This window comes from Balaenoptera borealis (assembly GCF_965194805.1).
Source record: "Balaenoptera borealis genome assembly, chromosome: 7".
Classification (NCBI taxonomy): Eukaryota; Metazoa; Chordata; class Mammalia; order Artiodactyla; family Balaenopteridae; genus Balaenoptera; species Balaenoptera borealis.
This window is the reverse complement of record NC_138864.1, coordinates 65,474,198-65,500,994: the sequence shown is the minus strand read 5'-3', so window position 1 is coordinate 65,500,994 and position 26,797 is coordinate 65,474,198. Positions and strand designations below refer to the sequence as shown.

Sequence of the window (26,797 nt, the reverse complement as noted above, 5' to 3'; positions counted from 1 at the left end):
AGCTCTTTGGGGTCTTCAAAACGTTTTAATACTGTAAGGAGTCCTGAGAGCAAGTTTTGTTGATTCTTTAAGCACTTTATATAGGCAGGTAATTGAGTATTCTGTAATTCTTACTTTATATTTGGGATATATTATTATGTATATATGTTATGTTCCATCTTTTATTGGGTAAATTTTCAGTGTCATGTAAAAATATGTTTTTTATGTTGGGCTTTCATCTTATTCCATTTATTTCATAGATAGGAAACAAGTAAAAAAGATAATCTGATGAAGAAAATTTGTTGAGCAAATTTTGAAGGATATATTTTATCAATATAGGGATCCTATTGAAATTATATTTTGGGTACATAAATCTGTTTTTGTGTCAGTCTCTGATTCTGATGAGTTGTACTTTGATTAATTGAAGAAGGGTACTAGATGAACACTGAGCATTTTCACAGCTGTTTGGTAGACACAGAGGTACAATTATAAAATAGGGTCGTGTGGATTAGTCATGGCTATAACTCAAGATGGTGGGCAAAAGTGCAGAGAGACAATACAAGTAAGACTCAAGATCAGATAAATCTCAGTGAACAGCTGGATCAGGGAATCCATAGGTTAAGGTATTACTCTCCTTCTGGCAAACTTTGAGTTTTGCCACCAGAAGGGTTCCTTTGTAGCCATTTCTTTTAGAACTTGTAGAAAGAGCTTTGCCTTTTATGCTATGGTAGTTTGGGTCTCTTTGTATAGCACCATCCATCATTATTTTTGGTAGACAGTAGCCATTTAATTAATGAAAATGTGTGAAGTAGCCATGTATGGGACAGTGGAGTATAATGGGGTCTGTAGTGATTTAGAGAGTGTATCCCCATATCTAAAGGCATTCAAATTGAATTGAAACAAACAAAACACAATATTGCACTAAATAAATAGTTTGCAGTCTGTGGTCTCTGTGTCTATATCTGTGGGCTAATCTGGAGAAATATACAGGGAAAGTTAAATAAATCTGGATGTGGAAAGTAGGCCTGAGGCTTTTTCCTTACCTTGCTCCCTCCCTTGATTGATTAGGTAGGAATTCTGGATTCTGGAATAATGACTTTTCTTCCCATTTGCTGTCTTGTTAAATGAACTCTTTTTGGGGAAATGATTTAAAGCATATTTACATATGTTTATGGTTTCCTCTTATGAACAGTTTATAGAATTGGAAAATCGTAAAGATTTCTGAACAGTGTTTTAAAACCCAAGACTTTGCATGAATCACTATCAATGAGGTTTGCTCTTGACAGTAAGCATTCTGTTAAAATGAAGTTCTTGGCTACTTCTCAGGGTTGTACTTCTGTAGATTAAGATTTATGTAATGTATATTTGATTAAGAAACAAATTTTAAACTAAAACAGACCTACTCTTTGTGGGTACACCTTGTCTTCCGTTTCAGTTTTATGACATTCTAGAAAGCATTTTTTTTTTTATTTTTTAAAGACTGGTTTATAAAGTTGGATTTCTTACTTCTTAATGGCTGTTTTATATAGGCAGTAAAAGAAAGGTTGAAAAAGAGAATAAGTACCTCAGTTTCATCCAATGACATCATACACCTTAGCGTATTTTCATGTTTTTTTATAGCCTTCTGACATAGTACTTTATCTTACTGGTGAGAATGCATTTGAAGTTTCTATTCTTTTTGATCCACTTTGTGAAAATTCTAGATTATTTAGAATATTTAACCATGTTATGTTACAACATATCTTATTATTATTAAAACTGAACTATAGCACAGGCTCAGTTATGACTGAAACTTACATTATTATGGTTCACATCGTATAGTTAGACTTAAGATTACTTATATTTCATTTAAACCATATGATAGTATGGTAGTATGATAAAGTATGATTTTGGTACTGTGAACATTATTATAATTTGTTACCATGTAGAAAATTCTCTTTGAAACAATGTAAGATAATTTATCGATTTTTTTCCCACAGCCTTTGATAATGCATTGCAATCATTCATGGATTAAACTTCAAAGGCTCAAATTAGATCTTTAGCTGTTGAACTGATGCCTTAATATTGCTAGAAGAACCAGGATGGATAGGAATGGCTCATGGTGGATCAAAAACTTTTTAAATGAATTCATCAAGAAGTTATGTTACTTAAAGTTAGACATTTTATATCAGATCTTCTGTGATACCTTTATGTGGCTGTGTTAGGCATTATTTTAAAAATTATTCTGGATGAACTCTACGAGAGTTACTCAGATCACGTTCTCTCTCACTCCACGTCTAATCCATTAGCATATCCTGTCTTCAAAGTATATCTAGTATATGTCCAAATTCTTCTTACCAAATTCATTGCTGCTATCCTAGTGTGTCATCTTTTGTCACCTGGATTAATATAACAACTCCTAACTCTTTCTACCCTTGCCTTGCTAGAACAGAGGGTGGTAATTTTTTACTACAAAGAGCCAGATGTAAATATGTTAGGCTTTGTGGGCCTATGGCTTGTGTGTAACTATTTAACTTTGCCATTGATTATGAAAACAGCCATAGGCAATACATAAACAAATGAACATGGCTGTGTTCAAATAAAACTGTATTTCCAAAAACAGGCAGCACCAGATGTGACTTTCAGGTCATAGTTTGCCAATCCTTTTCCAGAGAATAGAGGACATTTTCAATAGCAGCTAGTATTATCCCATTAAAATCTAAGTCAGATCTGGTCACTCCTTTGCTCAAAACCCTTCAGTGGCTTTCTGTCTGATTCAGACTAGAGGCCAGTTTCTCTGCTGATTTATAAGATTCTGTGTGATCTGGCTTCACATTACCTCTCTGACTTCATCATTTCCCCTCATTCAGCCTCATTGGCCTACTTGCTGCTCCTTTAATGAATGGCCAGGTGAGCTCCTACTCTGGGCCTCATACTTGTTTCTCTGCATGGGCTGCTCTTCCCTCACATGGCTCATTCCCTCACTTTTTTCGGGTCCTCATTCCATGTCTACTACTCACTGGTCTAAAGTTACAACCCTCTCCCTGCCATGACACTTTCTATTCCCCTTTCCTGCTTTATTCTTCCCTTTTAAAAATACCTAACCACTATCTAATACAGTTCTAGTAGTTTTCTGGTAGTGTCTTTTGGATTTTCTATGTATAACATCATGTCATCTGCAAACAGTGACAGTTTTACTTCTTCTTTTCCAATTTGGATTCCCTTTATTTCTTTTTCTTCTGTGATTGCCATGGCTAGGACTTCCAAAACCATGTTGAATAAAAGTTCTAAGAGTGGACATCCTTATCTTGTTCCTGATCTCAGAGGAAATGCTTTCAGCTTTTCACCATTGAGTATGATGTTAGCTGTGGATTTGTCATATGTGGCCTTTATTATGTTGAGGTACGTTCCTTCTATGCCCACTTTCTGAGGAGTTTTTATCATAAATAGATGTTGAATTTTGTCAAAAGCCTTTTCTTCATCTATTTAGATGATCATATGGGTTTTTAAAAATAAATTTATTTATTTGTTATTTATTTTTGGCTGCGTTGGGTCTTTGTTGCTGCGCCTGGGCTTTCTCTAGTTGCAGTGAGCGGGGGCTACTCTTCATTGGTTGCGGTGCACAGGCTTCTCATTGCGCTGGCTTCCCTTGTTGCGGAGCACGGTCTCTAAGCACGTGGGCTTCAGTAGTTGTAGCACGCAGGCTCAGCAGTTGTGGCTCGTGGGCTCTAGACCACAGGCTCAGTAGTTGTGGCGCACGGGCTTAGTTGCTTCGCGGCATGTGGGATCTTCCCAGACCAGGGCTTGAACCTGTGTCCCCTGCATTGGCAGGCAGATTCTTAACCACTGCGCCACCAGGGAAGTCCCGATCGTATGGTTTTTATTTTTCAATTTGTTAATGTGGTGTGTCACATTGATTGATTTGCAGATATTGAAAAATCCTTGCATCTTTGGAATAAGTCCCACTTGATCATGGTGTGTGATAATATATATGGTTCTTATTTATCTTGTTTATTGTCTGTCACTTTCATTAGGACATAGATTCATGAGGACAAGGATTTTTTGTTCTTTTTTATTTTTCACTGTATCCTCAATGCTTAGAATACAAGTTGATGGACAAGATCCCTCTGTCATTCAGCTTTTATTTGGTCAGCTGTTTAGCATTTAAGGTCTTTTTTTTTTTTAAGATTTTATTTAAAAAAGAATTCTAGGGTAAAATTAGTTTTCAAACCATCATTTTAAGTATAGTGCCTTGCATATTTGATTTCCCATTTTTCCTTGTTTTGATTTCCTATTTATCTACGGGTATGGACTGAGAATATTTCCTTGGCACATTTTCTTGTGGTATTGGAATAACTTTATTCATACACATGTCTCTTTATCTCTTTGGTTTGCATAAGTTGATGTTCACTGCTGCCCCAGCTCAGTTACCTGTTAAAGCGTGTGTTAGCAAATAGATCTCTTTCACTTTGGTACTTCTCTAAGAATCTTATTTAACCTTTATCTGAAGTTTGACTGTAAGAAATATGATTTATTTGGAATATATACAGAATATCAACTCCTCTAAACATTCTATGTAAGCCATATTATTAGATGCTTACATACCTGGGCAAAATTATTTTGATTCTTACTATTATTCCTTTTGCTGATGTGTGCTTTTTACATTTTTGTTGTTGTTGAAAGCCTTACTGATTTTTTTCTTTTGTATTAACTGGGAATGTTAGTGAACCTATTTCTCAGCACAGTATTCTTTCTCTCAGTTCTCAATAGTAGGTATAGCAGTGTGTTTGCTTACTAATTGGTTTGTGATATTGTGAATTATGTAACTGATTGTATTAATAACTTCTTTTATTTTCTGGAAGTTTCAGAACCACATTTGGAGTCTATACCAATGTGCATGTGGCCTTTAAGATAAATGCTGTGGTTGTTCATCTTCTTGATGTTGTATCTTACCTAGGCTTTTGGCAGCAAGTAATAGAATACTTAACTGCAGTAGCCTAAGTAGTTATTAACTATCTCATACGACAGGAGGCATAAACATAAGTAGTTCTGGGGTTGTTTCAGCAGCTCAATGATGAAGTCTTATTTTATCCTTCTATCCCACCAGCATCAACACGTTTTTCTTTTTAGTTCCTAACCTTGTTGTCTCATGGTCTCAACATTGCTGGAATAGCTCTTAGTACTGTGTTCTTTCATTATGGAATTCAAAGTCAAAGAGAAGGGAAAGGGTTCTCTTATTATTAGGAATGAAAAATTTTCTCATACGTTCACTCCAGTAGATTTTCCCATCAGCTCATGTACTGAAACAGTCATTATGGCCATCGTTAGCAATGAGATAAGTTGGGAAGGTGAAACCTGACATTTTTAGTTTCTGTCAAAGAAAATGGATTTTACAAAAAAGGAATATGTTGGAAGGGAATGACTGGGGGTGTGGTCAGCAACTAACAGTTTGCTACAACTAGCCTAAGAAGTTGGCAGTTTATTTCCATTCACTGTAGCTCATACCTAGACCAAATGAAGAAGTCTTTATATCAGCTATTAAAAGAAGGAAAAGAAGAATCAGGTGTTTTGAATTAAAAAAAAAAAACACAAGTAAAAATGTCACCTTTCCCGTTTTTCCCTTCTTTGCTTCAGAGTAGAAGAATTCTAATATTCTGGGCCTTCTTTTCTCTGGGTCTGATCTGTTTCCTGGTCTTTGCCTTTTAATGTCGTACCCTCTCCTTCCAGCCTCCCTCATCACAGTGGAACTGGCTTCTCAGTAGTCCTTCCTTTCTAAGGCTTTTTTTTTCTCATTGGCTTTTTACCCCAGTCAGAGCGGGGGGTCAAGTTAATACTGGCTCAATTACTTTGTGTTTTTTAGGGAATTCAGTTTAATAAATCAGAACATTGTTTAGTCAAGATTATTGTTATTTTTGATTTATGGTACATTTTATGCCAAAAGAGATCACCTGTCTAAACTCCAAACATTAGTATGGCTTTAGCATCTGTTAGTCAAGGAAAGAAAACATTCTACATTGAAAAAATAATTCCATAGACTGAATAGTACTGGCTTTATCTTTTATCATCACAGCCCCAAGTTAGTTCTATAATCTTACACAGAGCTTTGAGGAATACTCTGTATGTCTGGGCTTCATCTTATTTTTTCCTACCTCTTTTTTCACCTCATTCCATTATTCACTCTCACCTTCCACACACACACATACACACACACTCTACAGTCCTTACTTAGTTTTTAAAATTAATAATTAAAACTTAATTAAAATTATCTTATATTTTGCATATTTTAATAAGCCATCTCAAATCCTTTTTGAATAATATAAATGATAAATAACATATAGGATAAAAACACACCAGTCTTGTTTTTAATAAAGAGTTTATATCATTATTTTTGAATTAACTTTATGAGTTTTGTATCAGTGTCTAAATTGAATATATACCATAAGACCATATTTTTATCTGTATTATAAACCACAGTTGAAAATAGTGAATTTAGAATGGTCCAACTAAGTGTAAGGAAATATAAAATATAATAATAAATGCAGATGGGTAATTCTTAAATATGTGCAGAGCAGAGTATTAGGGCTTTCCTAGATAAACTGATATTGGATAAGTTGAGCTTTAGCTGCAGAATAAATTAACATAGGTTTACTCTCTGTGTTTTAACAGATATGGTTAAAAAATGAAGAGTAGAATTGGATACTTTAAAGTGTTATATAATCATTAAATTATATATATTTTCGTGCTAGAAAGAAATATGTCAGATTTTAACCAGCTTAACATAAATAGTTAATACCTTTTAATGCTTTTGTGGAATCTGATGCCAAAGGATAATTTTGCTTTCCTGTACAAAGCCTTATTTTTCTGTTAACTAGATTAGTATTAATTTTTTATATAAAAGGTAAAGATAATATTTTAATGATGGATAAAGAAACTGCTATATATTTTTAAATAAATATAATTTAAATACATAAAAAGACTTAATGTAAATTTAGTTCACCTTGGTTTTAGACAGCCACATTTTGCATACAATGTGTATGAGTGTTTTAAGAATTGATAAAATACTTAAGTCATAAAAGTGGAAAATGAAAAAGTGATAAATGCCAAATGGGAAAAATATACCTTCAAAAATGAGATCAAGTTGAATACAGATTCTTAGATAGAACCCAAATACAAGATATCAATAAAGCTAAGTTGGTTACTTTCAGTTTTTATAGGAAGAAATACTAAACAGCTATAGACATAGTTTTGTTTATGGTTCAGAAATATATAAAGGACAAAATATGTACATTGTCAAATTAATTTTTCTCTTTTGGTATCTAGACACTAGGCATTTGGGCATTGAATTTGCATTTAAAATTTTCATCTGTAAAAAGTCTTAGAAATTTCAAGCACTAGAATAAGAAATTAAGAAATCTTGCTCAGATTTATTGTTTTTATTCTTTGGTCTTCATCATCTGGGAGTTTCAGATTTGAGTACAAGACTCTTTAAAAAATAAATTACAGCTGTATGTTAAACAAGTTAATCATATAATGTCTGCAGAGGCACTGCGGCTGAGGGCTGACAGAATTATAACTCAGCAAGTATTTGTGGAACATGACTGTAAGGAGTAAGTCCTTGTTGAATTCACGTTCCGAAACTCAGTTAAGTTGTGTTAACGGGTGACCTAAACTTTGTATAGCAAACAGTGAGATTTATAATCAAACAAAGCTTCATAGTACTCTGTGAAATCAGTCAATCATGATTGAGGGCATGTGCATATGTGCAAGACACTAAACTCTAGGTATGGGGTGGAGGAGTTTGTCAGGGAGCATAAAAATAGCTTTAAGTCACAGTATCAACCTAGGTGGGGATAGATAGTAAACACAATAAAATGTTCAACAGTCTTACAAGATGGCAATAAAAGATGTCACAGGTGCCTAGTATGGACAAGAAGTGGTGTAAATACAGAAAGAAGTTTCCCTGGAAGAATCAGAAACTTCAGCTGGACCTTCTTGACCTATCTGTCTCTTACCTTTGAACTATCTAAGGATTACAAATTAATGTTTTTACTGTCATTCATTCAGTATATTTGTTCAACAGATATATTGATCTACTGTGTATTAGGCGGTGCTATGGACCAGGGGTCCCCAACCCCCAGGCCGCAGACCACTACTGGTCCATGGCCTGTTAGGAACTGGGCCGCGCAGCAGGAGGTGAACAGCGAGCGAGTGAAGCTTCATCCGCTGCTCCCCATCGCTTGTGTTACTGCCTGAACCATCACACCCCTCACCCCACCCCACCCCATCACACCCCTCACCCCACCCCACCCCACCCCACCCCCGGTCTGTGGAAAAATTGTCTTCCACGAAACCGGCCCCTGGTGCCAAAAAGGTTGGGGACTGCTGCTATAGACCCTGTAGAGATAACAGTGAACAAAACAAACTGTGCTCTTAAGGTAGCTTACATTTTAGTGGCAGGTGGGCTCTCCTCTGACAGAGAGTGAAAAAGTTAGCCAAAAAAATACTGTGATAAGTATTGTGGAGAAATATAAAGCAGGATAAAGTATTTAGGGAGTAAGGGAGGTAGGGCAATGCTGTTTTATATGGGGAGATCAGAGAAGGGCTCTCTAATAAGGTGACACTTTATGGAAATATGTAAGGAAAATTGTAGGGAGCATATGTTTATTTGAGAGGAGAGCATTACAGGCAGGGAGAACAGAAATACAGAGGCTCTGAGGTAGGAACATGCTTGGTTTGAGGACCAAGAAGAAGACTGGTGTGGCTGGTACAGAGTTAGGGGCTGGGGTTTGGTAAGAGGAGAGGAGGAGGTCATAGAGGTAGCAGGGAGCTACTTCATGTAGGGCCTGGAAAAATATGGGAATGACTTTGGATTTACACTCTGAGTGAGATGGAAGGCCATAAGAGTTGCATAGAGTATATATGAACCAACTGATGTTTAAAAGGACTGCCCTGATAACTGTATTGAGTACAGGCTGTAGGGAGGCAAGGGTGAAAGCAGGGAGGCCAGTTAGAACTTTTACTGTAACAGGTTTTAGGATGGAGGTAATGAGAAATGACAAATTTTCTAGGTATTTGCTGAAGGAGTGTGGAATGTAACAGAAAGAGAGGGTAAAAAGGGTGACTTCTTTTTGGCCTGAGCTTCTAGTAGAACGGAGTTGTGGTTTACTGAGATGGAAAAGACTGAAGGAAGAGCAGATCTGTTGCAGGAGAAAAGGAAACTGAGGACAGTTTTGGACATGTTGAGTTCAAAATGCCTATTAGACATGTAAGTGGAGATATCAGGTAGGTTGTTGGCCATCAGAGTCTGAAGTTTAGGGAAGCAGTCAAGGCTAAAGATATAAATTTGGGAGCTGTCAGGGTATAGATAATATTTATGGTGAGATGACTAGATGAAAGTATCTAGGTTATAAGAGTAGAAGGAGATGGGAAGAGGTCTGATGACTGTCATAGGGCTACCTCAGCATTCAACAGCATTCAAATTTGGGAAAATAAGGAGGAATCTACCAAGGAGACTGAGGAGGAGTGATCAGTGAGGTAAAAAAAAGAACTAAGAGAGGTATTTCAAAGAAGTGTTTCAAAGAGGGAGTGAGCAAATTGTGTCAAAGGAGTAAGATTAAGATTGAGAAATGACAATTGGAATTGGCAAAATGAAGGTCATTTTGCACTTGACAGGAGCTATTGGAGTGGTTGGGAGTAGTCAATGAAAACTTAGGAATGGAATAGAATTGAAGATAGCTAATATGGACAGGCCTTTAGATTTTTCCTTTTAAGAGGAGCTTAGAAGTGGAACAACAAATGGGAGCCCAAGGAAGGTCTTTTAAGTATTTTTAAAGGATATTACAGTATGTTTAGCATGCCAGTGGAGAGAAAAAATGTGTGAGAGAGATAGAATTGCTGGAGGGAAGACGGGGTGGGATATAACTGCAACTGAAGGTTAAACTTAGAGAGGAACATTGGGCAATTTATCCATAGTAACAGGAGATTAGTCAGAGGATATGTGTAGACATGCAGATAGGTTGAGGTATGTGGTGATAAGAGGTTGTGGAAGTTTTTGTTTTGTTGCTTTTCTCCTCTCTTCGAAACCCTCTCCAGTGAGATAAACAAACAAGGTCATCATCTGCAAGTTAGGAATAGGGAGGAGATATTGAAGGTTTGAGAGTGAGATAAAGCTATTCAATAATTATCTACAAAAATGGAATACAAATTAATTTGAGAATGTGTTCAGCTGCTCAGGTACAGGTACAAAATAGGGGAAGAGTTGGATTTACCTGTGCCGTAGGTTTTGCCAAGCGAAGCTCGTTGAGGAAGAGAGGAACAAGCAAATCGATGCGCCATGCAAAGAAGTAATTAATTGATGGACCATGAAATAATCAGGTAAAGAGGGCAATCATGTGCATGGGCTCTCGGACAGTCAGAAGACAGAAAGTCTGTACATTGGAGACCTGAAAGGTGTTAAAAACTTGTTTGAGTCTTAGAGGGAGTGATCAGGAAAGATAAAAGATGATGCTCAGAGAATGATATTTTAGGCATTGAATTATGGAAAGAGTACAGAATCTAGGTCCAGTCATGGGAATTAAATGGCTGAGGTGGGGTGGATAAGAACACTGATGGTGTTGTAATTGAGAAGGTAAATATGATATGCTCCTAACTCATTATAGTATTTCAGTAAACACTTCAGTTTTATTAAGGTACCAATAAAGCATCCCTACTTTCTTAAAATTATATTGTTTTTACAAGTGCCAGTTGGTTCTCAGTGTACAAGACTCCCAGTAGTTTCTTTCAGTTTATATTCCTTTGATCTGCTGTATCAGTATTACTCAGGGAGCTTTGTTTAAAAAATATATATTTTTTAAGATTCTAGAACAAATCATGCAATCCAGAGGTCCACAGCCTAAATTAGACCTGTAGATACATTTTTTTGATAAGAATAGTGCTATAAAAAGACAACCTTGAGTTGAGGGGCATTCCACTTTGTCACATTGCTCCTAGTCCCCACCATTTACCCCGCATCCCCCCACCCCCTCACCCCCATCATTACTTTTGTCTTATAATTTTCCAGCGTCTTTTAGGCCCCTTTGCACGTTTACGTTTACTGGTACTTTTTCTCAAGGCATTCACGTTTAAAACTCTTTGCCTTAGACCTACTGAATCACAATCTCCAGAGTTGGGCTTTTGTCATTTCTGTTTGGAAACGTCCTTAAGTAAATCTGATGACAGGTAGTGGTTAAAAAAGACAGATCTTAACTTACTAGCAATGGATCTTGGGTCAGCAACTTAACCTCTCGTTTTCAGTTTTCTATCCATAAAATTGATATTAAAATAATAGAACCCACCTCATGTGGTAGTGTTAAAGGATAAATGAGATAGTATGAAAAAAGGCACCTGTGCCTGGTACATGGTAGATATTCAGAAAAATATTTTTCCCTTTCTGTTTTCCATTGGGAGTAGGATCTTGAAAGTTTCTCTAGGCAAGTTGAAGGGATATTCCAGGTCAACCAATGCATTAATTAGGACACTATTTTGAATGGTTTAACAAAACCAAATAGCCAGTGACTTAAACAAAGAAGAAGTTGAATTCTTTCTACATTCCAGACTGATTTGATATTGGGGGAGTTTGGTTCCAGGGACCAGGTGCCTTCTTTTTTTTTTTTTAAAGTTTTTATTTATTTATTTATTTATTTATTTATTTATTTATTTATTTATTTTTGGCTGTGTTGGGTCTTCGTGTCTGTGCGAGGGCTTTCTCTAGTTGCGGCGAGCAGGGGCCACTCTTCATCGCGGTGCACGGGCCTCTCACTGTCGCGGCCTCTCTTGTTGCGGAGCACAGGCTCCAGACGTGCAGGCTCAGTAGTTGTGGCCCACGGGCCTAGTTGCTCCGCGGCATGTGGGATCTTCCCAGACCAGGGCCCGAACCCGTGTCCCCTGCATTGGCAGGCAGATTCTCAACCACTGCGCCACCAAGGAAGCCCCCAGGTGCCTTCTTACTTGTTGCTTCATCTTCTCTTAGTCTGTTGCACTTTCTTACATGGTCAGAGATGGTTTATCACACCTTGACTGGGTTCCACCCCATTGGAAGGAAGGAAGAAAAGGTTAAGAGTAGGCAGTTTCCTTTCAAGGGTATGGTTAGGAAATTTCACAAACCTCATTGGCTGGAACTTATCACATGGCCATATCCAGATGCTGAGAGTCTGGAGCAGAGATTTTCTATCAAGGTCGTCAAGTACCCAGTAGAAACTCAGAAGATTCTAGTAGGAGAAGAAGGGGAGGATAGATATTAGAAGACTGGTTTCTGTCACAGTTAATATTTGCTTGGTATATCTGTTCCACTGTCTAAACAAGGTTAATCCCTTGGTCATTCTAGCCTTAGACTTAGGGTTTATTGTCCCCCAATCCCAAATAATGAAAACAACAAAAAGAATTACTTGGGCTACCTAGTCCCTTTCAGATATCTTTTTGACCAGAGATGACTGGTCTTTTTAGCAAGTCACAGTCTAGGTCCTAATGCTTAACTCATCTATGCAAGCATGAATCCTATCTCTGATAAGTCAATTTCAACCTTACCTACTACTTTAAAACAGTATAATAGTTCTCCAGATCATTTTGACTGCGGTTCAATGTGTTCTTTATTTCGATTAGCCTATTCTGTGACCAGGATGTAGAGTATGTTGTGAGAAAGCAACTGTGTGTGTGTGTGCGTGCATTTTAATGCAATCTCCTGCCCATGTTTTTGTATTGTGTACCTATATGAAGTAGTTGTTATTAAATCTGTTTTACTAGTGAGTTAACAGAGACCCAGAGATGTTTAGCAACTTGTTTGGAGCCACAAAAATCAGTAAATGGTGGAGCCAGGATTTATCTCCAGGTTTTTATATTTCCAAATTCTGTGATCACAGTGTTCACAGTGCTATATTGTGACATCTTTGGATATCACACTACAGAATTGGATCATATGCTTTTTTTTTAATGTCAAGGACACTTTAGTTTTATTATTACGATGATTTCTCTTTTCGTACTTTCTCATTTGTTTCTTCTTTTCTTAGTGTCATCATTTCTCTTTGGGCTGTAAAACCCCACCTTACTAAGAGACCCTTTAACATAACTTAGATAAAAACCTATATGGATAGCTTATCTTTATTTTTCTCTTTGGGACAGACCTAAAGAATGAACTGCCTGTTACTTTGCTGGCAATCACATTGCACATTACTTTTTCTGGCTACATATTTACAATTTATTTCTATTTTTGATAGTAGATTTCTTTTATTTTTGGTACCCTACTATTTATGAATTAAAAAATGTACCCATTAAGGTAGCACCATAAAATATGACTGTGAGCAAGCTGTGTTTCCATCTGAGGTTTTAGGGTTTCATGAAGAGTTAAAGGGAATATCTAAAGTGTTTTATTGACAAGGCCTGGCCTTCTTAATCCATTTTTGTCCCAGGTAGAATCTGCATGTGCATTTCTAGTCAATTAGAAGTGCCCTACTTATCTGTGTTGGCTAGTCCTGTATTTTCTAGATATACTGTTGTTTTATAATATTAATCTATGTATGCATAACTTTAATATTTAATGATGGTTTCTACCTAAGATTATTGAAATCTTATTTGTTTTAAACAGTGATTATTTGTTTAGGTAACAAATATAACTAAATGGTAATACCTAAGATTTGATTTCAGTATTTTTAAATCCACAAGGCCCTTTAAAGAAAAAAATTGCTAATTTGAACTTGATATATAGGATTAAGTTTCTAAAGCAACAATTTTTACCATTATGTGTAAAAATTACTTCTGTAATTTATTTTAGGAATAACCAACACTGTAGGATATTCTTCAAAAAGGAAATATTATCTATTATCGTTGTTTTTTTATGACCCTTTGAAGTAAAAATGTTTACTTTTTCCCCCCTGTTTTTTGATATAGGATATAGCAGATCCATTTTTTGCTTATTGTAAGCAACATGCAGATAGGTTAGACAGAAAGTGGAAGAGAAAAAATTACTTGGCTCTACAATCCTATTGTAAAATGTCTTTACAAGAGAGAGAGAAGCAGCTATCACCAGAAGCACAGGTATGGATGGGATTCATGCCAAAACTCATGTTTTTTTCTTTCAAGGTTATAGATTTCAGGGAATTCCCTGGCGGTCCAGTGGTTAGAACTCTGCGTTCTCACCGCTGAGGGCCCGGGTTTGATCCCTGGTCTGGGAACTAAGATCCCACAAGCCACGCAGCATGGCCAAAACAAAAAAAAAAAATCAAGGTTATAAATTTCAGATCTCATGTGTGTTTGCCAATGACATGTGAAGTATAATTGTGAAATCTGGTTAGTTACCTAGGAAGTGGATTGTCATTAAGGTAAATGGTGAGTGTAGTTTGTGGTTGAATATATTACTTGTCACCTAGTCAACAAAGCAGTCATTTGTAAAGCATGCTTCCAGTACATTAAAGAATGTGGCTTAGAGGAAATTATTCTATCAGTGCAATATGTTGACCACATCTTTTTTCAGTCTGTTCTAATGTTCTTTTATGCAAAGAATTTGATTAGTTTGCCCATCATATAAAATGTATTTTTATGTAAATTAAGTACATTTATGGAGACTAGTGCAAGGCTAGTTGAGAAGAGAAACTTCAGCTTAATCATGTTAGTTTTTGACAATTCTGATCATAGACTAGGACAGTTGTTACTAGGGGTAGACCTGGTTTATTATAACCCAATAATTATACAGTATACCTTAAGGACTGTGGATAGATATAATTTGCCTTGATATGTGAAATTCTGGTTATCTTTACTTTTTCTAAATGTGGAAGTAAAAATCATAAGGAGTATGTTCCATTTTAATATCTTTTAAAATTTGTATACATTTCTTTTATAGGCAAGGATCAATGCCCGGCTTCAGCAATATCGTGCCAAAGCAGAACTAGCTCGATCCACCAGACCCCAGGCCTGGGTTCCAAGGGAAAAATTGCCCAGACCACTCACTAGCAGTGCTTCGGCCATTCGTAAACTTATGCGGAAAGCAGAACTAATGGGGATCAGTACAGATATCTTCCCAGTGGACAATTCAGATACTAGTTCTAGTGTGGATGGAAGGAGAAAACATAAGCAACCTGCTCTCACTGCTGATTTTGTGAATTATTATTTTGGTCAGTATAGACACTGATGCATGCACGTTTTCATTGATGACAATTTGCCGATGGAGATTTTGATATGCTGTCAATTTTTAGAAATTTACTAGCAATGTTACATATATCAAGTAAACGCATGTTTATTTTCCTAATAAGTTGTGGGTTGTTGTAAAATGCTAAGTTAATTTGTGAATAGAGTTAAAAGTGTTTTGAATAATGTAGATTTATCCATGTGATCATCCCTATGGCTAGCTTCTTCCTTTGTGTATTTTGTATATCAGCTTTTATTTTCTACTAAAGTAAAATTGGATATTTAATTTAAATAGAGAGAAATATGCGCATGATTCAAATTCAAGAAAATATGGCTGAACAAAAGAATATAAAGGATAAATTAGAGAATGAACAAGAAAAGCTTCATGTGGAATATAATAAGGTAAGTTGGCTATAAAACAAACAACATAATATATTACATCTTATTGATGATTTCTTTTGTGATTTTATAACATTTTTATTTATGTTTTATTTTGAAATTCCTCTGGAGTTTTTACAACTTGCCTACAATTCCGACCCCTCATTATTTTCATTACCATCACTAACACTTACTGAGTACTTTCTATGTGCCAGGCACAATTTTGAGCACTTTTACTTGTATTAACTCATTTAATTCTCATTTCAGCTTTATAATATAGCTTAGGATTACTGCTCCCATTTTCAGAGTAAACTGAGTCCTAAACAGAGGAAGTAATTTGCGCAGGCTCACACAGGTAGTCAAGACACAGAGTTGGAGTTTGAGGCCCAGCAGTCTGACTCCATTCCTTATTCCTAACCACTGTATTGTGGAACTTCTCTTTCTAAGTTGTAGAAAACTTTAAAACCTATTTTGAAATTACTGTTTTTTTCTTGAATTGTTTGTTACTTTTGATTAAAAAAAAAAGAACTCCTAATTTAAATTTCCCTTCTACCCCTTCATTCTAAAGATGAGGAAGATCAAAAAGAAATATATAAAAGCAAGTTGTGACTAAATGTTAGGTAATAAGTAACACAAGCATATAAAACCAAGATTGACTTATTGATAAATAATATTTTAAGTGATAAAAAAACTTGTAGGAAGTAAATTTCCAATAATCAGCCACACTGTATTGAAAAGAGTACTGGGATTCAATTCAAAAGACCTAAGGATTCTTGCTTGTCTTATGATTTTGGCTAAGTCACGAAAACCTGGTGATCCTTAGTTTTCTCATTGGGAAAATGGTGGGAGTGCATCTTGATAGACTCATAAGGATTAATTAGCAGAATGTTTCTGAAATTATATAGTAAACTATAATAGAATATATAAATGTAGGCATCATTATTATCATTAGTAAAAATGGTAACATAAAACAAAATGCTTACATTTTGTTGGTGCTGCTTAAATAATTGGAGACCCTCATTTTTCAATGTATTGTATTTGAATGTGTTAAAAATATATGGACTATAAATATAGATTTTTTGGACATTTATTAATAAATTATTTACATTTTCACATATTTTACTGTGTATTTTAATGGTTTACTAATTTGAATTATTTACATTGTAGCTGTGTGAATCTTTAGAAGAACTACAAAACCTGAATGGAAAACTTCGAAGTGAAGGACAAGGAATATGGGCCTTACTAGGCAGAATCACAGGGCAGGTTAGTTTCTTTCCAATTGCTATCTCTTTCTCTTCTTGCTCTCTATATGATTTCAAAGATCAGAACTCTAATACAACTGTCGCTTCACTAACTAAAGAATTCCGTTTAATCAGGGCCAACTAATCCTCTGGGATAATGATTCCTGCCTGAAGTACATCTAGAGCTTTGGAAGCTGCCTACTGAGAACTTGTAGCTTAATTTGGTTGTTTTAACAGCTATCTTGTTTGCAGATTTTTTCATTTGCTCTAACTGATTGACCTGTCATTTGTGATGAAGCTAAGATTTGAAGCATGAGTTACTTCTACCATATTCTTCCGCCTCCAATGTAGGGGTTTTAGATTCCTTGCCACATTTCTTCTGTCCTGTTCTTGTGCTATAATTAGTTCTTTTTTTTTTTTTTTTTGGACCGGGGGGTGTGTGTAAAATTTAAACGGAAAACTGGAGAGATTTATTTTCATGTTGATTTGGCTTTGAACTGCGTAAGAAATGGTTTTTGAAACTTTAATGTTAAAGTGTAGTTTTTCTCCTTCAGTAGCTATTATTGTAGTTATGAAAAAAATTAACTTTATCCTTGAACATATTTAGCCTTTTATAGTTCTTGGTATTGAAAAGAAGAATCATTGCCAAATGGATTTCTTTGAATGCTTTTTTTTTTGGTACTGTGTACATAATTCTTAAATTAAGAATTCATTTGAATAATTTCAGTTATTTTTTTAAGGATGATGGAGACTCACTGTGGTCCTTTCACTATGAAAATAGTTTTGTTTGTGAAGGAAGGTTTTCAAAGAACAGATATTTTTCATTGTACTTGTTTTAAAGGTTTACAAAGAGTCAAATTCATTAAACAATTTGTGTAGACATATTACTTTAGAAGGTAATGCATACTGATATGTATTGTGCCATGCTGGCTTTGAAGATGCTGCTTTTGTGAACAAGGTGTATGTGGCTTATATTTTATATTGAATAACATAATATAAAAGGTGAGAATGAATAGTCGCATATGGAGAATTGACCTTTGTTTCTATTGTTAGGTTGTTGATGAATTTTTGGAAGATTATGGTGTTTTATATTTTATATTTAGATAAGTTAATATTGAATGCAAGCCTATTATTAGTTTATTTGGCAAGCTAGCATTATCTTTTGGCTTGGTTTGCAAGTTTGTCTCATAAGAATTTCCTATTTAGTATAAAACATTATCTACTATAAAAGAGCATTTTCATTTATTAAATCACTTGTAACAGAAGCGCATGCATTTCCTTGTGCAAATGTAAAATACACAGCAGAAGTAGAATTCATTTGTACCACTTGCAGGACACTTTTTTCCAGTTGGTTAAACAGATGCCAGCCCACCGGGCCACTGAGAAATGACTTTGATAGATGGTTGCTGTCTAGGAAGCCAGCATACTACTGATTAGTAGAAACCCAAAGAGAATCTACTTCGCTTTGTGGAGAGTTTGGTCCAATAAGATAATTTTTCTAATTAACCTTTGGAGCACCAGTGTAGCTGGGATGTTGAGGAAAATAAACGGCCTCAATATTCTTTTTGTCAAGTGTACTTTTTTTTTTTTAAGTTCTTAAATTCTTGTCCTTGTCTTTCATTTTTAAAGCTAAAGTAGAAGTTTAATTTTCATAATGTTTTAGTGGTCCACTGAAAATCAATGAAAGTATGTTATTATAGGCTTCTAGCGGCAGTGACTGAGACAAAAACTCATTTTAGTCCTTTTTGCCAATGTAAAAACTTGTAAAAGATTTCCCCCTCACAATCCTAGCATATTAGTTGACTTGAGCGGTGCATAGAGGAAAGTTGCTTTATATTTTTTCTTTAAAACAAAATAAACTGCATTTGTTCAAATCAATAGAAGTTGAACATACCGGCAATTTTGCGAGCACCCAAGGAGAGAAAACCAAGTAAAAAAGAAGGAGGCACACAAAAGACATCTACTCTTCCTGCAGTACTTTATAGGCAAGTAATGAAATTATGATAGATTAATATTGTGTATTTTTTTTTTCATTTTTAAAAATATTATTTATTTTTGGCTGCATTGGGTCTTGGCTGCTGCGCGTGGGCCTCTCATTGCGGTGACCTCTCTTGTTGAGGAGCACGGGCTTTAGGTGTGCAGGCTTCAGTAGTTGTGGCACACGGGCTCAGTAGTTTTGGCTCGCAGGCTCTAGAGCGCAGGCTCAGTAGCTGTGGCACACGGGCCTAGCTGCTCCGCGGCATGTGGGGTCCTCCCTGACCAGGGCTTGAACCCATGTCCCCTGCATTGGCAGGCGGGTTCTTAACCACTGCGCCACCAGGGAAGCCCTTGTGTATTTTTAAACTAATACTTTTTAGTAACAAGATGCTTCAGATATTTGCGAATAAGTTATGTTTATATTGGAATTTAAGTTAAATGCATTTGAAGTTCATTTTATTAAAACCATCAAAGATGCTTTCCAGATTGAATGATGATAGAAGAGATTTTGCTCCTCTTTTAATGACAAGCTAAATCACTCTTTGTATCCTTTAAGTAACTGGGGCTATGTGTGCATATGTTCCATGGAAATGAACTGTCCTCTTTGGGGAATTGGAAAGTGACTTTAAATAATGTAGATGATTATTTTCTTAAATAGTTTAAATGATATGTTAGATAAATGGGCATTTATATTTTATTTTACTTGAATGAGTTTTAGAGGTTTACATGTGTTTTTAGGTAGTGATGGGTATTATAATATAGCTTGAACTACTGCCTTTGCACAGTGGTGGATAATGAAGATAAGTTTTAGATTTGAATCTGTCTACATTTTTTTCTCTCTTGGCTCAGTTGTAATAATTTCATTCTCCCAAATATTTTTGTTCTTCGCTCAGTATTTTACAGTATTCACCATTATAGCAATTTTACATAGTTATTAAGACTTCTTTCCATACTTCAGTAGGTTTGGATCTCACTGTTTTTTCCATGTAACTGATGATATTAATTGAGAAAAGTCTAGAAGATGCTAGTATATGTTTGTGTGTGTGTATACATACACAAATCTATCTATTCACATACACAAGTATATATGCTTTTGTAAATTTATAAATATTCTCCCCACAACCTCTTCCTTTCTCAGAAATAGCAGCAATAGCAACAATATCAGTCTCTATAATTACTTTCTCTTCTTGGTTGGAGGCTCTCTCCATAGGTAATAGCAGATAACTTCCTTGAACTGTGGAAGCCCACTAGTGTTTTAGTGTACTTTATGAAGACTAGCACATTCTCAGTCTAGCTTTTCCAAATAAAATTGGTTCATTTGGAACCATCAGGCATATCACTTATGCTCCTGACTTTTTATCACTACAGTTCATTTTTATTTCAGAATATGCTTTTAAGTAATTTTCCATTTTTACTCTGAGCCACTTTGAGACCCAGTACTGGTCGTTGTTGTCATTGTTGTATATGTGTGTATGTGATCTTTTTTTCTAGGATTATTTAAAAATTCAAACATCGTCGCTGTTTCTGTATATATATGGCTCTTTTAGGTTCTCAACAACTTTTTCCTCAACCTTCACATTCTTAATATAAATATACCCTAGATTTTTAGGTCATGGTGTTTGTGCTCTCAGGAGTAGTTAACTTGTCCTTTTGCACAAGAAAAGTTGGATTTCTTAAGAACAAACAAAAATCTAAAATAACAGTAACAGGGACTTTCCTGGTGGTCCAGTGGTTAAGACTTCTCCTTCCAACACAAGGGGTGCGGGTTCGATCCCTTGTCGGGGAGCGAAGAGCCCACATATCTCGTGGCCAAAAAACCAAAACATAAAAAAAAAACAACAAAAAAAACCTGGAAGCAATATTGTAACAAATTCAATAAAGACTTTAAAAATGGTCCATATAGTAAATAAATAAGATAACATAATGTAACATAACAGTAACAACAATAGTAAAACTTCCCATTCTTTATAATAAATAATCAATTGGTATATTTTTAAGACTCAAAGTCTGATTTTGTAAAGAGACTTATATATGTAGCTTATTTACATGTTGAAGGTTCTTTGAAAGATTTATAATTAATGGTAGAAAATAAACTGAATTTTGTTTGTAAAGTAACTTCTTTTGTAGTTTTAGAGAGGTAGAGAATTGAAAGTTTTTTTGTTTAATAATTTGTTTCTAGAAAAAAATTGGTCTAATGTTCAATGGGTTTTAAAGTGATAATTAAAATTAAGATAAAGACAACGTTAACATAAGTATTTAACATATGCCCTTCTCTGAAAAGTATGACACCAGCAATATTTAAATTTATTCTAGATCCAGGCTATTTTTCTACATTCTCAAAAGTATATAGAACTAATAGTTATTGACATTATAAAAAGACATGTTACGAAAAAATATTTGATTTCAATAAAAGAAAAGTTAATATGGTGAAATTTTGAAATTTTAAAAATATGCTATAAGTTAACTGTTCACTATGATGATTATTATTCTAATCCTTTATTTGCTGCCTTTATTCAAAGTTGTGGAATTTGTAAGAAGAACCATGATCAGCATCTTCTTTTATTGTGTGATACCTGTAAACTCCATTACCATCTTGGATGTCTGGACCCTCCTCTTACAAGGATGCCAAGAAAGACCAAAAACAGTTATTGGTAAGTAAAATGGAGAGGATTTAGATGTTAGAACTGCTTTGCTCTTAGTTTCAACAGTGTAAGTGTTATATCATATTGCTTCATATAAAGTTTTCAGTAAGTTTTTAATTGATATTTTTATAATTTTTTCCAATTTTATTGAGATATAATTGACAGTTAAAAATTGTGTAGTTTTAAAAATAAACAAATGGGACCTAATGAAACTTAAAAGCTTTTGCACAGCAAAGGAAACCATAAACAAGATGAAAAGACAACCCTCAGAATGGGAGAAAACATTTGCAAACGAATCAACTGACAAGGGATTAATCCCCAAAATATACAAGCAGCTCATGCAGCTCAATATCTAAAAAACAAACAACCCAATCCAAAAATGGGCAGAAGACCTAAACAGACATTTCTCCAAAGAAGATATACAGATTGCCAACAAACACATGAAAGAATGCTCAACATCGTTAATCATTAGAGAAATGCAAATCAAAACTACAATGAGATATCATCACACCGGTCAGAATGGCCATCATCAAAAAATCTACAAACAATAAATGCTGGAGAGGGTGTGGGGAAAAGGGAACCCTCTTGCACTGTTGGTGGGAATGTAAATTGATACAGCCACTGTGGAGAACAGTATGGAGGTTCCTTAAAAAACTAAAAATAGAACTACCATACGACCCAGCAATCCCACTACTGGGCATATACCCTGAGAAAACCATAATTCAAAAAGAGTCATGTACCAAAATGTTCATTGCAGCTCTATTTACAGTAGCCAGGACATGGAAGCAACCTAAGTGTCCATCATCAGATGAATGGATAAAGAAGATGTGGCACATATATACAATGGAATATTACTCAACCATAAAAAGAAACGAAATTGAGTTATTTGTAGTGAGGTGGATGGACCTAGAGTCTGTGATACACAGTGAAGTAAGTCAGAAAGAGAAAAACAAATACCGTATGCTAACACATATATATGGAATCTAAGAAAAAAAAAAGGTCATGAAGAACCTAGGGGCAAGACGGGAATAAAGACACAGACTTACTAGAGAATGGACGTGAGGATATGGGGGGGGAAGGGTAAGCTGTGACAAAGTGAGAGAGCGGCATGGACATATATACGCTACCAAATGTAAAGTAGATAGCTAGTGGGAAGCAACTGCATAGCACAGGGAGATCAGCTCAGTGCTTTGTGACCACCTAGAGGGGTGGGATAGGGAGGGTGGGAGGGAGGGAGATGCAAGAGGGAAGAGATATGGGGACATATGTATATGTATAGCTGATTCACTTTGTTATAAAGCAGAAACTAACACACCATTGTAAGCAATTATACTCCAATAAAGATGTTAAAAAAAAATTGTGTAGTTTTAAAGTTTACAACTTAATGATTTGATATATATATGTATACATTATGAAATAATCACCACAATCAAGCTAATTAGCATAGTCATCACCTCACATAGTTACCAGTTTTTTGTGGTGAGAACATTTCAGACATAAATATTTATTATAGCATTATATGAATAAAGATGTAGCAGTTTTTTGATAAATGAATTTTAAGTTAATTGAGGCTATTTTGGTATCGTAGCAATAGTTTCTTAAAGCATGAATTCTGTTTAATGTGTTTATAATTCTCTTGCTTTATTATACATTTTTTTAAATGCTTTAATTTTGTTTTGAAATTGAACGAATTTATCAAGAATTTACCTCCATATTCATGCTTTTATTTGTAATTTAGTATTTTATTTCTAAATTAGTGTCACCTAAGGCTTTACTTCTGGTACTTGTTATTTGTGCTAGTTGTATATTTAAGTTCAGCCATTCTTTGCAAATCTAGAAACATTTGACATATGTTTCTGAATTATTTTTTTCATTAACTTAGGCATGTTGAATCACTACAGATGTTTGATAAAAGCTTATGATATTTATAAGTTTTATTCTTAATTTTAGTCCAAGGAGGAGACAGATGTTCAAATTCTAATAGATTGATTCCATACAGGAAGAATATAGGCCACGGAAAGCTTTGGAATGAACTTGACTATTCTTATTATACAAACTTTATACAAATTCTAGTTTTAGAAAAGACTGGGCCCCAGATTTTTAAATGGTAATCTATACAAAAAATGTGTGTATTCTTCAAACACATTAAAGCAAGTTTTCTGACCTCATTGTTTTATTTCCTAAACCTACCTCTGTTCATTTAATTAAGAAGCTCACATTCTTTCACCATTTTCACATGATTGCTTTTTCATAGTGTTCTTTTATCAGTTTGTCTTGAGCCAGTCATACTGATCAACTCTTTTTCAAATATAGTGGAATGTATTACTTTTGATACGTGTGTGCTTCTGAAACCAGAATTTAAGAGAAACTTGCTGTCGCTTATTAGAATGCCAGCAGTGTTAATAAACATCCTATGTGGGTTTCTAAATTGAAAGCCAGTTTGGTAGTCTCCAGGGCCAGGGAGCTTTGTCATGATCTTGGAAGTGGAGATATGCATTTCTCTTCTTAAATGAGGTTATTAATTTGTCTAATCCCACTGTGCTTGCAGAGCTTTGTTTTCCAGTGTGTAAGAGTTTCTGGAAGACTATCAGATGAAAGTGCATAGCCTGGGATGTTTTAGTGAAAGCTCCCCCCAGAGAACCTAAACTACTTAGGGTTCTATGCATTAGTTGCAATGTTTTAAAGTAAAAGTAGAAGCTAATATTGCAGCAAAGTGAAGTCTTCACTATCTTGTAGCTTCTAGTGATCAAATTTCCTTTAGCCTCTAAAATCAACTTAGCTTTGCTTAGCAATTAATTGGATGTATTACTTTTGGAGTAATTTTTGGAGAATATTTTTTTCTTCAGTGCTCTCAAATGTGGGAGGCAGTTTTTACTTTTTGCTTTTTAACATTTCCAGTTTATTTTTGAAATTATATTAAAGATAATAAATACTAAAAAAAAACTTCACCTCCTACATACTTTACCATTAACTATGCTTTTTAGTTTATTTAAATCTATTGTATATATATGTTAGAAAAGCTGTGTAATGGTGTGCTACTACATCTTTTCCCCATTTTGTGCATGATAGCTTGAAATTGACCACAGGTAGGAGTATTCCTACCACAGAAATTGGCAAAAGCTACAAATTAGGACTTTCGCCCATATTTACCATCACACCGTTGCCTAATTTCTGGTTTAATCTCTACCCTAGTTTTCAGTCTTTTACTTAGGGAAAGAGGTCCTGTTACTGGATCCTTATTTCATGACTAAGCCCTAGTTTGGGGCTTAAATTTCTACAGAGCCCACTGGTATACATTTCTGATGTCACCAGTTTCTGCTTTTGCTGTCTTTATGCTATGCAAGCCTGTGTTGACACCCTTACTGCTATATCCCCCTTATGTTTGCTGCCAGCTAGAGTTACTATGCAGTATGTTGCTTTACTTCTCAAATACCATATTCTGCTCGATAGACTATTCCTAGCAACTGCTATCCAGCTCTTTCTTCCAATATCAACACTGCTTTCCTGAAGACTAGTTCTAGATCTGGATGCTTTCTGTTTGGTCCATTCCACAATAGTTCACAGCGCTATGCTGGACTGAGTTAAGATATGTGACAGGAAAGAAGAGATGGATAAAACTACAGAAGTAATTATTGGTAGAGAATAGGGAACTTGAATGAGTTCATGTTAGATAGACTGTTCAGTGAAATAGAAGTAGTCTGTTGAGAGGGAAAGGACCTGGGATGATAATGGGGGCTTGAGAAGAGAGGAAATAGTTTGCACCAGCTACTGTGGGAAAAAAATCAGAGATAACTGACTTGCTGAGGCTATATAGCAAGAATGTTCAGTGAATTTGTTTAGTAAATGTGATTAATTGATTTTTCTCCAGTAATGCTGAGCTGCCCAGGAGGAGGAGAGGGGAAAACCCAAGGACTTCTTAGGTTAGATTAGAGATGGGTAAATCAGATGAAGAAGAATATTAGGTGGGTGAGGCATTTGGCAGGGGGTAGAGGGACTAGTAAAGGTGTAATCTAGGCTCTGTTTTTTTTTTTTTTTTTTAATTAATTAATTAATTTTTGGCTGTGTTGGGTCTTCGTTTCTGTGCGAGGGCTTTCTCTAGTTGCGGCAAGCGGGGGCCACTCTTCATCACGGTGCGCGGGCCTCTCACTATCGCGGCCTCTCGTTGAGGAGTACAGGCTCCAGACGCGCAGGCTCAGTAGTTGTGGCTCACGGGCCTAGTTGCTCCGCGGCATGTGGGATCTTCCCAGACCAGGGCCCGAACCCGTGTCCCCTGCATTAGCAGGCAGATTCTCAACCACTGCACCACCAGGGAAGCCCTAGGCTCTGTTTTGTTTGTACCTACTCCCAGTGTTTGAAATGTATTTTGTTTCACTTTTAGTTTATGTTATCTTGGTTTGTTTTTTAAAATATATAATTTTGAACACTACCTTACATTCTTTCTAAGACAAGCCTGGTAAGGTATAAATAAACAGTAAGCGTTTGATTCGTTAGAGTAGTTCAAATAGTAAATACTTATTTTAATTTTGGGGTAGTAATCTTATGTTTCCACCACCCATCTGATCAGAATTTGTCTTGCATTTTCTAATTATTTAAAGAATATTATGAAGAGTATTAATTGACAGAGAATTGAGTAATATTACTTAAAAAATATTACTCAGCATAATGTCCTCAAGGTCCATCCATGAAAAAAACTGTGGTGTGAAATCTTTGAAGACTGAAAGAGGTAATTTGTAAAGGAAAAAAAAGTAAATCATAAAGTATTTATAATATTTGGGAAATAGAGTGTTACTAGATTTATTACGTTTAAAAATTCATAAAATCGTTTTTTCTTTTATCCTTTTATTCTCTGGATATACTTTTATTTATTCTTTTAAGACAAAAAGAAAATACGTAGCACAAACCCTTCTATGAAGAATTTTGCAGGTAGTTTTTTCCCATGTTTGTCTTCATAATTTGTCTTCCCTTTCTCCCATTAACTCTTTTTTTTTAAATTGAGATATAATTGACATTTAACATTTTATTAGTTTTAGGTGTACAACATAATGATTTGATATAGGTATATTGTGAAGTAATTACCACAATAAGTTTAGTTGACATCCATCACCAAACAAATTTTTTTTTCTTGTGATGAGAACTTTTAAGATCTACTTTCTTAGCAACTTTCAAACATACAGTGTAGTATTATTAACTGTAGTCACCATGCTGTACATTACATCTCAGGACTTATTTATTTTGTAACTGGAAGTCTGTCCCTTTTGACCACCTTTACCCATTTTGCCCACCCCCTCCACTTGCCTCTGGCAACCACCTGTCCATTCTCTGTGAGTTTGTTTTTGTTTTTAATAATTCACATATAAGTGAGATTATACAGTATTTGCCTTTGACTTATTTCATTTAACATAACGTCCTCAAGGTCCATCCATGTTGTTGCAAATGCCAGGATTTTCTCTT

General features: G+C 35.2%; 1 protein-coding gene across 21 annotated transcripts in view; it reads left to right on the top strand.

Annotated features, from left to right (window-relative positions):
* Positions 1–26,797, top strand: part of PHF14 (PHD finger protein 14) — a 201,271-nt gene that overhangs the window by 41,146 nt on the left and 133,328 nt on the right. For 20 of the 21 annotated variants that reach the window (XR_014246413.1, XR_014246414.1, XR_014246415.1 and 17 more), the window contains 6 exons: positions 13,876–14,022; positions 14,825–15,095; positions 15,404–15,510; positions 16,654–16,749; positions 18,609–18,712; positions 21,224–21,355. Coding sequence is in view for 12 of the 21 variants with exons in the window: in XM_082398251.1 (XP_082254377.1) it covers positions 13,876–14,022; positions 14,825–15,095; positions 15,404–15,510; positions 16,654–16,749; positions 18,609–18,712; positions 21,224–21,355 (857 nt within the window). In the remaining 9 variants the exon portion in view is untranslated. Of the gene's footprint in view, positions 1–13,875; positions 14,023–14,824; positions 15,096–15,403; positions 15,511–16,653; positions 16,750–18,608; positions 18,713–21,223; positions 21,360–26,797 lie in introns of all 21 variants that reach the window. The other variant, XM_082398252.1, reaches the window with a different exon arrangement.